The sequence below is a fragment of the Colletes gigas genome, unplaced genomic scaffold (assembly GCF_013123115.1).
Source record: "Colletes gigas isolate AHSC1104 unplaced genomic scaffold, ASM1312311v1 Colletes_gigas_Sc00002, whole genome shotgun sequence".
Lineage (NCBI taxonomy): Eukaryota > Metazoa > Arthropoda > Insecta > Hymenoptera > Colletidae > Colletes > Colletes gigas.
This window is the reverse complement of record NW_025106631.1, coordinates 8,148,211-8,161,135: the sequence shown is the minus strand read 5'-3', so window position 1 is coordinate 8,161,135 and position 12,925 is coordinate 8,148,211. Positions and strand designations below refer to the sequence as shown.

The window sequence follows — 12,925 nt, the reverse complement described above, 5'->3', positions numbered from 1 at the left end:
GCCTTTGCCCCAAACGTTTCACGTTCTAACGCGAATTACTATTTTTATTCGACCGTCGATGTATCGATCGTATTGATAGAAAAACATGGATTCGCGAAAGGATTAATTCGGGGCGCGGAGCTCGCGATCGAAGTTGAATAATTAAAACGACAACGTCGAGGCCGTAGAAGTTTGAGGGAGTCGAATCAGTTTCGCGACACGAAACGCGACAGATATTTCAATGTCGGGTCAGAGACGCGCGTGGAATATTCAATGCGCTTCGCGCTGTAAAATTGCACCCGCTTTATCAAAGTTTTTTGCAGAAAGCCGCGGCGCTAGGTTCCATTTACACGCTGTCTGCCGTTCGTTTATCGCGAGTGCCAATGCATGAACGCAATTTCGTCCGCGTAACTCGCTGATGCCGAGCGACGCGATACGGAGACAACGAATGGAAGAAGTTATATGAAGAAAGTTAAGCGAACGAGAACCGAGGGCGTTATCTCGCCCCCGGAACGGGTGCATTCGATTCCGGGGACGAGCAATAAACAAACACGACTGGCAAACAGGAGACCGGTGCACGCGAAACGATTCGCCGAGCGAAACATCGAAAACCCCGGGCATCGATTAATATGATAAAACCGGGGCCCCCGTCCCCGATATACGCCAACGTTAATTGTTCGGTCCGAGAGAGCGGGATGTGATTACGTTGATTATAAAACACGGTGTAATTTCGTCCCCGTAATTACGCGGTCTTTATATTCTGATCTGGGACCAACAAAGCGTCACGACGGAATTTACTCGTAATTGCGTATTCTGTGCCCGGTAATCGACCGTTTTCATTTTCTTTCCAATCGAACGACAAATTAGTAGAAACCTATAATACGATCGAATTGTACGAACGCATGGATCCCGTATTTATTATCGACTTTGCAGTCTCGACGGTGTTTTGCGCGCGATCAAAATTGCGATCGTTCCCACCGCAATTTATAATGGGAGTGTCTGACATACAATTTCGTATATTTTTAGCTCCGTTCGCCGACGGAAATTTTTTTATGGCATTATTGGAAAAGGAAGATCAGGGGTGGAACAATTTTGTTTCAACTTCGTGAAAGACCTCGAAGTAGCGGAATTTGAACGATCGGTTCGAAAATGGCGGTGCTTGAGAGAGCATCGCCCCGGAAAAATCGCTCGGGTCTATGAAAAGAAAGTTTCGAGTGTGAGGTAAGGAATCTTTGACGCGGAGGAAAGCATTTAATTAACGTCGCTGCAAAGAGAAGAACTGCTCGATCTTATAAAGAAATACGGCACGAGAGGAATCGCAATAGGCAGCATCGCTTTTCGCGAGGCTCGAATTCTACGCGGGAGATAAGCGAACCGTGATATATCCGGATGATTTGATAGTTAAGAAACTTTTTAGTCGGGAACTTAAAACTTCCACGGGCAGGCCGGAGTACAAGCAGTTACTCCGTACAGTTAAAGAGACCTTCTGTTTTTGACTGACTGGCTGAAAAGAAAAGTTTATCTGATCGTGATTAAAGAAGAGAAAAGTTATCTCCGTAATCCACGCACCGGACGGATATCTCGCGAAGCGCCAGAACAAAATTGGAGTGGCTGTAATAAGATTAGAAATTAAACTCGATCCACGGTCTTGTCCCGTCAGAATTCCCTAGATTTTTACGAAAATATCACCGTTGGTGTTAAATATCGATAATTAGAATTCACTTTCTATAATAAAATAAAAAACATCGATTCGATTGATTATTACTACGTGTTACACGTTTCGCTTCGGTTCCTTCTCCAAAATAACATTAAATTCGCGTTTCAAAGCACCGCAGCGAACCGCGTGACGGATTTGTCACACTCAGGCTGGACATAATGTAAAACAATTTCACATCGCACGTTGTCGCGCGATGCAATAAGTCAATTGTTTCGCACCGTTTACACAAAATGCTGTGCTGTGCTGCGCTGCGTCACCCCATAGACGAGGTATGGCATAAACATTGCATGCAATGCTTTTTTCCATCGCACACATACGCTTTCCAAATTCTAAGGTTTCACCTATTCGTTTAAAAAAAACCACTGGTTTCGTTTTCCACGAATTGATTCCTGTTAATATTCTTCGTATAGTCCTAAGAGAAGATGTTCGACTACCTTACGACACGTTTTATACATTTTGACATAAAGTATGAAACGTGCGCGTCGTAAACCATTCGCATTCCGATGATCTTAGTTTAATGCGATCGTTTACGTTGGAAACTCGCGAGGAACGAGGCCTGTGCGTTTTAATGATAGAAAACCCGAAGTTGAACTTTGCGGTACACGCTGTGTATTCGTTCTGCGCGTCAGAGAAGATTACCGCAGATGCTGGCTGCTACGTCCAACTACACAGTTCCCCGATACGTTAACTCTCTTCGCGATGATGACATAAGCGCGGAGCACTAGTCTGTCTTAAACTGCTGCGTCAAAATAGACGATGCAATAGCTCGAGGTGTCGAGTTCCATAACTTGTTACGCCCGGAGACAGGAAACGAATGAATCGTTTCGCGAGCGAATGCATCGCGGAACGCTGACGAATCCGATTACGAATCGTCGCGATGGCTAGAATTAAGCTCCGAACACCGAAACGGTTTATTCCGATGATGGATCAATTTTAATGCCGGCGATCATTACAATCCCTCTCAACTTTTCACTTCGCTTAATGTATCTACCCGTTCCGTTTCATATTTCATATTTCAGATTCGTTCCAAGCGAAACTTTATCCAATCTTTTATAATATATAATACCTACATTTTTACCGCCAGATCAAAAAGAAAACGAGTTGAAATAAGATTATCAAATTCCTACAAATTCGAAAATAGATTTCAAGCAAATCGAGGAAGAACGAATTTCGTTAACGAAAGGGAGCCCCGTCCCGAAGTCGACATGCACAACGGTCGCTAGGGGCAAATGTACTTTTACATTCATAATTTAGGCGGGCTTGAATGGCCTCGATTAATGCCCGGCATTAAATCAATTGCGCTAACGCGCGCCGCTGCATAAATACGGGAGGCTCGTTAAAAACAAAAATTAATGCCCTCCGGTAGCGTGGCGCTCGGTCGCGAAATTCGCGCGTTTCGGCCTGATCGTTAAGTACGCACCGTAACGAAATTATCGGTGCCCGGTCGAAATCGGAATTAACATCAAACGTGGGCCGATAGTATCGATCCGGGCGTTGCAAAAATTGCCAAACAGTTTGCGGCTGGGAACAATCGAACGTTGCGAGACCGAACGCGCACGATCTTCTCGTTCTCCCCTAAAAGTAACGTATTTCAAAATATCTCGCCCTTTAAAAACTACGTTGCAGTTGTTAACTTATTTTCTGCTATTGTAGAAGCAATTAAATCTAATGACAATCGATTAATAGGCTACCGGTTGTTATGCTACTCGGGAGCAGGGCGCGATAAGAACAGATAATGCATAAATCTCAGCAGCGAGTGCGTTTGATTGGATTCACGAACGGAAACGCGTAAATTTGGAAAAGGGGGTAACCAATTACGCGAACGATTCGTTCCATTGCGCGAAAAAGCCTCTGCAACAAAATAATCGAGCTAGGTAACGAGAAACGTCAATTTAACCGCTCGTGTCCGATCGGTCAATTGAACCGTTCCTATTCCGAGCGCGCGGAACAGCTTGAAAACGGTCTACACGCTGCTCGCGTAAATTGTCACCCTCGGTGCGTGTTCCTTTTCCATGCGAATCTGTTAGCGAGAACATGAAAAAATGCTCGCGACAATTACATCGCGATAGAGACCCGTCCATTTACTCTGCGAGTTCCGGAGGGGGAGGAAAAAAAATGTCATTTTTAACGCGTCGCCGATCTCCGCGTTTTCTCTACCGATTTTTACAAACAAAATTCCAGGATACCGTTCGATGACATTTTATACAAAAATAAGTGTACGATAAACGACTCACCGGACAGCTTGGACCTCTGCAAGAGCCATGTCTGCAGCGCCAGACGCTCCCTATGGCGACAGAAGAACTCTGGTCTGATACCGTGCCTCTTGAGGAACTCGTCGCACTTTCTGAACGCGGCCAGAGCCTTGGCGGCCTCGACCTCGTCGATGTCCGCGAGAACGTTCGGGCAGGAGCTGCGTCTCGAGGACGAGGAGCGTTCCTCGTACGTCTCGTCTGGCAGAAGCATACCCATCCCCGCGGGATAGGGTCTCCCCGAGGTCTCCACGATCCCCTCGTCTTCCTTTCGACAGCTGTCGTCGGAGTTCTCGCCGGTCTCGCAACTTCCAGCTCGCGGCACTCGTCCAAAGCACATATTAATCCCGGGCCCTTTGGCTCAGAAAAGCGTCCCTAATCGGCCGGGAAACGAGTCTCGAGCCGCTCCGCGAGCAAACTCTCACCCTTCTCCGCTTTTCTTCCTACGCTATAGCCGCGCGGACGAACAGTTAATATTCCGCGTCGCGGGCGACAGGCCGCTTCGCGAGTTTCGCCCCCCTCGACACAAGGGACTCCGCGGTCTTAATGAGACTTCATCGCGATTAATAGGAACCCGTCGAGGAGCCAGTCGCTCGAACCGCCCGGCTCTTACGCCACGCTAGACATCTCCGCTTCGGGATCGTTTCTCCGCGCGATCTTTGCCTCGCGCCACCTTCCACGCTCCCGACGACCGTTAATTGAATCGAATCCCTACCGATCGGTGTCTCGCCCGCGAGACCATCTTCGACAGCGGCTCCAAAGACGAGGCTTCGAGGACCGATTCCAGGTTACGTGGCTCGAATCCGAAAGCTCCGTTCGTCCTTGCGATTTCGCTTGATCCAGCCGCGGCCTTCGATCCCCGGCGATCCCGCCGCAAAACCACCGGTTTTCCTTGGTTTTCACCCGATTCGATGCTCCATGAGTCGATTTCGACCGTGAATCGATGGCGGCTGCGACCAGGACCGACTTTCCAACGGCGGTCCCTCGGCGTCGGGACGTCGTTTACGCTTCCACGCCATCCTCTCTTCGGGACGCGACCACCGCCTCTCCCTGAACCCTGAAACAAAATTCTCGTTACTCAACGTAGGATGCAGAATCGCGGGAGAACGAGACGAGTACCAATCGAGAAAGAGAGAAGAATTCTATAGCGAAGCACACGTTAAAAGTTGCATCGATAAAGGCAGATAATTATTATTCTCCTCGTAAAAGACTCGGGAGAATGCACTTAACAAAGACCGTGTACAGCCGTTAAATTCATGCCGACTCAATGAGGGATGAAATGCGGGGTGGATGTAATTTTTCTATGTCATAAAAAGGAAACTTCTTTTACGGCGGAACGGTAAAGAAACACGGTTATGGTTAATAATAGGAAGCCTTGGAATTCTCCGCGCGGAAATTGATACATTTTCCCGTTTACGAGACATCGAATAAAACAACAACACTCCGAGAGTTATGGGGGATATTCATGGATTATGGTAGACAGCGGCACGATTTAATAGCGCATTTCCATTTTAGAGGGCTGGCCAACAATAAACGTATTAACGGTTCTGTTACCACCACTACGATTAACAATACATATTTTCGCTCAACAGCTGTATTTTATCTCACACTGTATCCGCCCCGGAGCCATAACACCTTTATCTTCATTCGCGGAGCACGCTTAAGTGCTCCTCTAATTTTTGAGCGTGCACTCCGAAAGGCATCTGCACGACTTTCAGGCAACGAGCCAAAGGACTCGTTCCATGATTTCCGAGAAATGACTAGCGCGACGGACGGTATCGGCAGAATATAAGACGAGTCTAGAACATTAATTAACCAAAACACGCCGTCGATTTGGTCGCGAAAGAGTCGCGACAAGTGGCCGGTAGCGCTGACGATCATTCGACACGCGAACACGTCGGGGTTCCAATTAATCCTCCTTAATCGTCGATAAACATTGTCGTCGACAAGATCCTCTTCGATATTTTAAGCATCGCACACATCGCGACCAGACACATTCTCACTTTGACTAAAAATATTAAAATATTCGATCGTAGAACCGCGTAAGGCAAAAATAGTCCCTCAACCGAATCAATCTTTTATCTCGTGTGCCTATTTCTATATTTTGATTGACATTTAACCTTTGCTAGATCATATTAGGTGCCTTCACCCTGAATCTACCCCCTTTCTTCGAGGCTTCTGAGGCTCGAGATGCAACGGACGTCGCATGTAAACCTGAACAACGTCGAGGAATCGCGTCTAACGAAGGCAATGACGCAGACGTCGTCTCGTTATCGCGACGATGCATTCGTAGAAAACTCGGAACGAGCATCGTAACGCGTTCGCGATCGCTGTGAACGACGCTTAATGGGATGCATAAAGAGCGACGAAGCAGAGGGAAGAACGGTGACTCGACACGTGCCACCCACAGTGAATTACAGTATTCGCGATCAAGGATCCGCCGGCGACACGATCACCGGGGCCCCGGTAGTTGTATACACGAACCAAGATCGGAATTCTCGATCGGCCGGCTATCGTCGACACCGGGAAACCGTCCGTCCTGCCGAATCGATGCTTTCCTTTGCCTATCTTTCGCGAAATCTTCCCGACCAGTCGACCGAATCGTCGTGTTCCGCCGAGCAAACTGGGTGGCAATAGTCGAGCGACTCGGATAGCCGAGCTTTCAAGCCTCGTTCCGACGAGATAGGAGCCGTTTCTCGGTTAAAAAGAATCCCCCCCCTCGACCTAACTACGTTTTACGTAAACAGAGCTCATAAAGCAACGAGAAATTTATGCACGGCGTGAAAAGCTCGCGGTTATCGCCCGGGAGTCGGCGCTGTTATCTCTTGGGGGAAAAATGTTGCGGTTAGGTGGATTGCAAGCTTTTAAGGAGTGGATGAAACGAGCTCCAATTTGACGAGGTATTCCGGTCTACAAGGCCAATTTTTAAGCCCTTTTCGAGAGCTTTTCGCTGGAGAAAAAACCGTTGGATAAGAAACCGTTCTCAGACACGAGACCTTTAACTTTCGACGAGAGATCGTTTGTACGATGCGGGATTAAAACACGCATCGAGAGGTATCTCCGACTCTTGATAATTATGGCACACGACTAATCGTCCATCATATCCGTTCTCATCGTTATACGAGTCCGTCCCTTCGCTTTCGAAACGCAGCACTCGAGGCGACAGCGCGGGAACCTCGCGGTCGTTTGATAAATTTACGTCCGATGAGCTTAAAGCGCATTAGCGCGCAATATATTTAGCCTTCTTACCTTCCCGGACCCACTTGCTCACCGCCCAACGTCTGTTCGTTCGACCGCGATCTCTATCTTCGCTTCGTTACGACGCGCGACAGAAATTTCTGACCTACGGTCGATTCGAAATTCCGGATCTTTATCCTCCGACCCTGTTTCCAATGACGTCGATACACAGGTGAAATTCCCAGTGAATAGAACTTGTCAGACGTCGATGATCCTCGACTCGTACGACGACTTTCGATATTCTGATTCCCGACCGAACGAACGTGAATCGACCATGTCCAAATGCAGTTAAAGTGCATTTGGATAGACTAGTCTCTCTCGATATGAATCCGAGCTGCTTTTAATTCCATTCGATTCGAAATGCTCGATAGCTATCGCCCCGCTCTACAGTTTGAATCGAACACCGCCAATCTGAATGTAAAAATGATGGTCTCCGGGCTGAAAAGCGCGTTCGGCTCGATGCCAGAACGCGAGCCTTTTAAATCCAAATTATTTGTGGCCCCGATCGATTCGAAAATGTTCGCTTTAAACGAGTGTTCACTCGAAACCGACATACTTTATTTATTTAATGATCGACGATGGACGCCGGTCCCTACGTAACGATCGCGATTCCTCGCATCGATCATCGGCTACGTTTCGCCGTGACTACCTCGGATGGAAGGAAAGGGATGATTCAGAGGTTAATGTCGTCTCAAGGACGCTCGGGACGATCCTTCGATCCTCGTAAATCGATACTCCCGCGGCAGTAAAGAGCGAGGCAACGAGAGACACGCCAGCCATGCGAAAGTTCGTTTAACCGTTCCCTCGGACCGATGAGAAAGATTTACCTTAGAACGTAGGCCGCTCGCGATAATTTTATTTCGTCGGCCGTGTAAGCCGTTCGGCATATCCCTCGCGTGCGTGTAAGCCGCGTGTGTATCGCAACGGGCGAGCATATAATATGCAACGCGGGCACGTGCATCCTCCTCGTCCGAGCTACGCGCCAAGCACACCCTCTTATATGCGAATCGCAAGAGATACCGAGCCCAGGACGATCGCAAGGCTGAGGGAAGAAGAAGAAACTGGCGTGGAAAAACGAAAACAGTCGTTGCAAGGACGAATTTGGAAAAACTGAACGCTCCAAACCCCTTTGACAAACATTTTAATCGCCTGATATAGTACAGCTCTTTTTTAGTAATATTTTACTCTTTTTTTTTCATTACTAAGTTATTTTGCTACATTGCCTATGGTTGTGTTCATTAAAAATCAAAAACGAATTTTTCAGAAAAATCAACGATGGGTAGGTGAATTTTTGCTGAAATTTTTCGGCAAAATTGAAAAATTTCAAATTGTCCTAAAAAAATTATTTTTGGTGAAAGGAGTCAATTACAATCATTTTTGGTGAATACACATACCCTCAAAATCTTACGCACTTTCGAGAAAAAAATTCAGTACCGAAAATATGAAAGCTTAACTCCTGAACCTTGAAACCTTGCCCTATGAATCGTAGGGCGTTAAATTTAGCAGTGTGTGAAATATGACAAAGAACAATCGAACCTTCAACGACGTGCTCATCAAAGGCAAGGTGTAAAAATGCGAAAGGTGGAAACGTAGAAATAAAAAGCTCGGGGAAAAAACGGAGACAATGGGCCAGAGCTTGCCAAGGATGACTGGATAAAACGAAAAGTAGAAATCCTGATGGAGGGGGGGAACGTAGAACTTAACAGCGTGTATTTAAGAACGTACGCGTTACTCGGCTTTTAGCCGACGCGCTCGTTCAAGAATAACGCATACGTTCTGCGTACGGGCGAGGGCGAGTCTGTGATTAGGGGCCCGGTTGGGCCCTCGGGGCCTTATAACCGCCCACTACAACAGGGAGAAGAGAAGAACGGAGGGAACCAACGGCTTTCAGACTTCCTCGCGAGACCGCGTGGGAACGTATCGGCTCGTCTATCATCTTAACCTCCCTCGAACTCCGCGCTGCGTATTTCTCTGGGTTAGAGGAATGCGGCGCCACCCTCCCCCCTCTTACCCGCGAGCACACGGAATGATTATAAAGTACTTATCGCGCTGGGATCGTGTTACGGAGGCCGTTCGATCGGATTCACCCCGTCGCCTTGTCGTCGACGCGGTTTTATCCGCAGTCATCGAATGAAATTGTAATTTTAACCCTCTGAACGCCCTTTGACCCACAGGCTAAAATAGATTTCCTGCCAAGGGCGAACGCTGAATTCCAAACTGCGGATTATCGCGCCAGTTATAGGGGAGAGATTCTTGTTGGGTCAAAATTCCGGGTTTCCACTAGGATTGTTATTATTATTTTATTAACACCACAATGATTCAGAGGTTTGGGAATGTCTAGTCTATTTCCTCGTGTTTGTACCTTTAATAATGAGCGACTAAAGAACTTACTAATTGATCTCTCATTGAACTTTCATCTGTATCGAGTTGCGAGATTAAAACGAGTTAATAAATACGTTGGACGCGTGTACGGGATTTTCGAATAACGCGTAACACTACTTTTCGACCGTCCATAGAGGAATAGATTCGATACGAGGTATGTATAGCCCCCGACATCGGATACAGTGCGCGAAATCCATCAATCAATTTTCCATGCACCGGCGCGGCTCGTAAATTATACAGTACCGCCGATGCGCCTTAATCAGTTCAATAATACGTCGATCCGACGGGAATCAATTTCCGTGTTCTATTTTTTTTCTCGCCGCGATTGTTCCACAAACGTTCCGACGGGCGCGGTTTACGGGGAAGCCTCGTAACAGCGAGCAATAGCGACGCTTCGTTCGCGTTAATTCGCGCGCGTGTAAAAACTTCCACTTTATGAACCCGTGAGCAGCCAAAGCTGGCGCCGACCCCCCTGCGATTCCGTACAACGAAACCGAGGAAAGAAAACTCCGGAAATAGAGCGTTATCTTGCACCAGCTGGCGTTTGCCACGTGCTTATCCATACTGTTTCCAAGCCTCTATTAAACGATATCTCCCTTTCAAGGACAGGATTCAAGCATACGGAGCTACAACGAATCCTACATTTTCTACTTTCTTCCTCTGGGATAGATTTTAATTCGATTCCAGCGGTATTATGTTCCCAATTTACTCGTAATCCTTGGTCACCGCTACGTAAAATACATGCAATGAGATCCCATATAATAACCTGGACGGTTGGGGGAGTTAGCCTCGAGAAGCGAACCTCGACAAATTTGCAAACGATATCCTCGCCGGACACCAATCTTTCCCGAGGATCCTCGATCGTTCCAAACCACCGAGAGATCCTCGGGATCCACGCGTTCATCGCTCGGAGGCAAGTTCCGTTTCGAACACCCGCAACGTGAGAGCAACCTGCGGACCGCGGAACAAAATGCGGCCGCGTACGTGTATAATCAAACAGGACGAGAGGCGAAAAAAAGAGAAGAAAAATGCCGAGGGTAAAAGATCTGGCGTGCGTGAGGCGGCCGGTGAAGTGGCGGGCCCTGTGTTGTACACACTGCGCGTCGATGATGACGTGCTGATGTTACGGTGCTATTACTTAGCATCCCCTTTGCTGAAACGACGCCAGGCCTCGGGACCGTAGGTCACGGAAAGGTTTTCGAGAAGGCCTCGCCGGAAACCGAGGAAACGATCCGTGCAACCTGCAACCAACGATCGTGAGAACGGTTTTTTTCTGCGCGTGACTTACGATCGGTGGTTTCCTTCGATTTCGTCCCTTTTTCAATCGTTCTACCAAGCCCCTTGGGATAATATGTTTTAAACGTAAAACAGCGACAGATCTAACGACACTGAAGATAATCATTCTTTAATGTTTATTTGATGTTCAAGTATACACGCGTTTAGTTAGAACGTTGCACCATCAGCCTGTTATCTAGTTAAAGGAGATTCCCATTTGATTCGTCGCCGTGTTTCCAGCGAACGAATCCTCCGGAGGCGGGTCGATTCGCGCAGCCAATAGCCCGTGGGATTAAAATCTTGGGGACGAGGACGATTCGTATTCCGGTCGCGACGCGCGAAAATCGCGGGGACGAGGCCACCCGTTAGATTCGTCGCGCGTCTCCGTGCTCGCGGTCGCGGGACCAGGCGTTCCGCCCGGAACCAGGATTCAGCGGGTGGCAAAAAAGCTTAATTAAAATTCCAGTCTCGCTAAGTCTGCCAGCGTCGAGGAAAGCGTCTAGGAACGAGAACGGAGGAGAGGAGGAGGATGGCCGTCTCGAGAAAACGCAGAAATAAATAAGCCGCCGCGCACTCGGAATATTTCAAAGGCCACCCTCCCCGCTCTTTCCCGACACGCTCGCGGCCAAGCTTTATTCGGCGAGAACGCGCGACGACGACGACGTAACGCGGATTCGAGAGGGCTTTTCCCAACCCCCTAGAACGCGTTGGTTTCCCCTGACCCTCTTTCATTAACTGCCCGCGACTCGAACGCGTCGTAAAATATACCGCGTCTCCAAAGACTGCAAGACCGGTACACGGATGACGCGGAGTGATACGGCGCAACATAGTATTTTATGTAAACCAGGCGTTGTCGAACTCATTTTACCCGGAGGGCCAATTTGCACTTTGCTGCCGTGTCGCGAGTCGCGGACGTAAAATTATTTTACGGCGCTCAAACACGCACTGAACGAAATTTCTGTGAGAACGCCACGATTTATTGCTCAGGAAGTTCGTTTGTTCTATAAATATTGGGTCCGTGCAAAAGTTTTGATTATACCTATTTATTGAAAATAATGCATCGTTCTGACTGCTATTTTATCCCTTTGCTATAAAACGTATTTCATTATTTTTAATAATAATTTTTGAATAATGTCCGTACTACGGCTATTAAATGTTTCTATTTGTAGGAGCAACATACTGTTCACTTTTATCGCGCCACGCAAACACACCGATTATTAGTAATGTCCATTATGATGCGTTTCGAACCGATTGAATCCAACACGGTTAACGAGCAACATCTGGAAAGCAAGTGCACCGAAGGCGCGAATCTATCACGAACGAATGAAATATGTATACAAATCGCATCATTTATCCGAGCGGAAGCCCGTAATCACGATCATCGGTGCTGCGTAATCTAGTATAACGAATACAATTTTAATATTAAGACTCAGTTCTTGAATACAAACAAGGCAAGGTATTGCGTTATTAATGATCGTGCTTCGATACTTTTATGCGGGGACCGACAAGAAGAATCGAATTATGGAAAAGGATGCATGGTTCCGTTTGGAAAACGAGCTCAAAGAGAAATTGCGTATTGGACTCGCATTTCTCGGCTTCTTTCGTTGATTCTTCGCTACGTCGTGATTTATAGCGACCACTAGGAATACGCGGAGGGGCAAGAGGACGCGTTTGGAAAACAACAGGCGTCGGAACATGACTATGCACGATCACTGTCGATTCCCGTGGCCACCCAAGCGCGAGACAAGCTTCTAGGAGGAATTCCATAGCATCAAAGGCCCGTAAGACGACGCATCGATTGAGATTTCTTTTCGTCCCGAATGAACGGTCGTCGTCCGCAACAGGTGTCACCCACGGCCAGCGGACCGTTAAAAAATAGAAAAACCGCTGACTGGACAGGAGACCCTCCCCCTCCCAGCGAACGGCTGAAAAATCCCTCGGACCGATCGAGCAGAAAATATTTTAAGCCTCCCCCCCCCGTTCGACCGGTAGCCGCGCGAAATTTATCGGCCCTTCGAAATGGAACTGATGGATAGAGAAGAAGATGGCGGACGTTGAAACGTATCGGGAGAAGATGCGGACCAAA

General features: G+C 47.7%; 1 protein-coding gene across 1 annotated transcript in view; it reads right to left on the bottom strand.

Moving 5' to 3' along the window:
• LOC122399577 (unconventional myosin-IXb) overlaps positions 1–4,285 on the bottom strand; it is a 53,602-nt gene extending 49,317 nt beyond the window's left edge. Inside the window, exon 1 of the mRNA XM_043400360.1 lies at positions 3,931–4,285. Coding sequence (XP_043256295.1) covers positions 3,931–4,285 — 355 coding nt within the window. The remainder of the gene's footprint in view (positions 1–3,930) is intronic.
• Between the last annotated feature and the right edge of the window lie 8,640 nt (positions 4,286–12,925).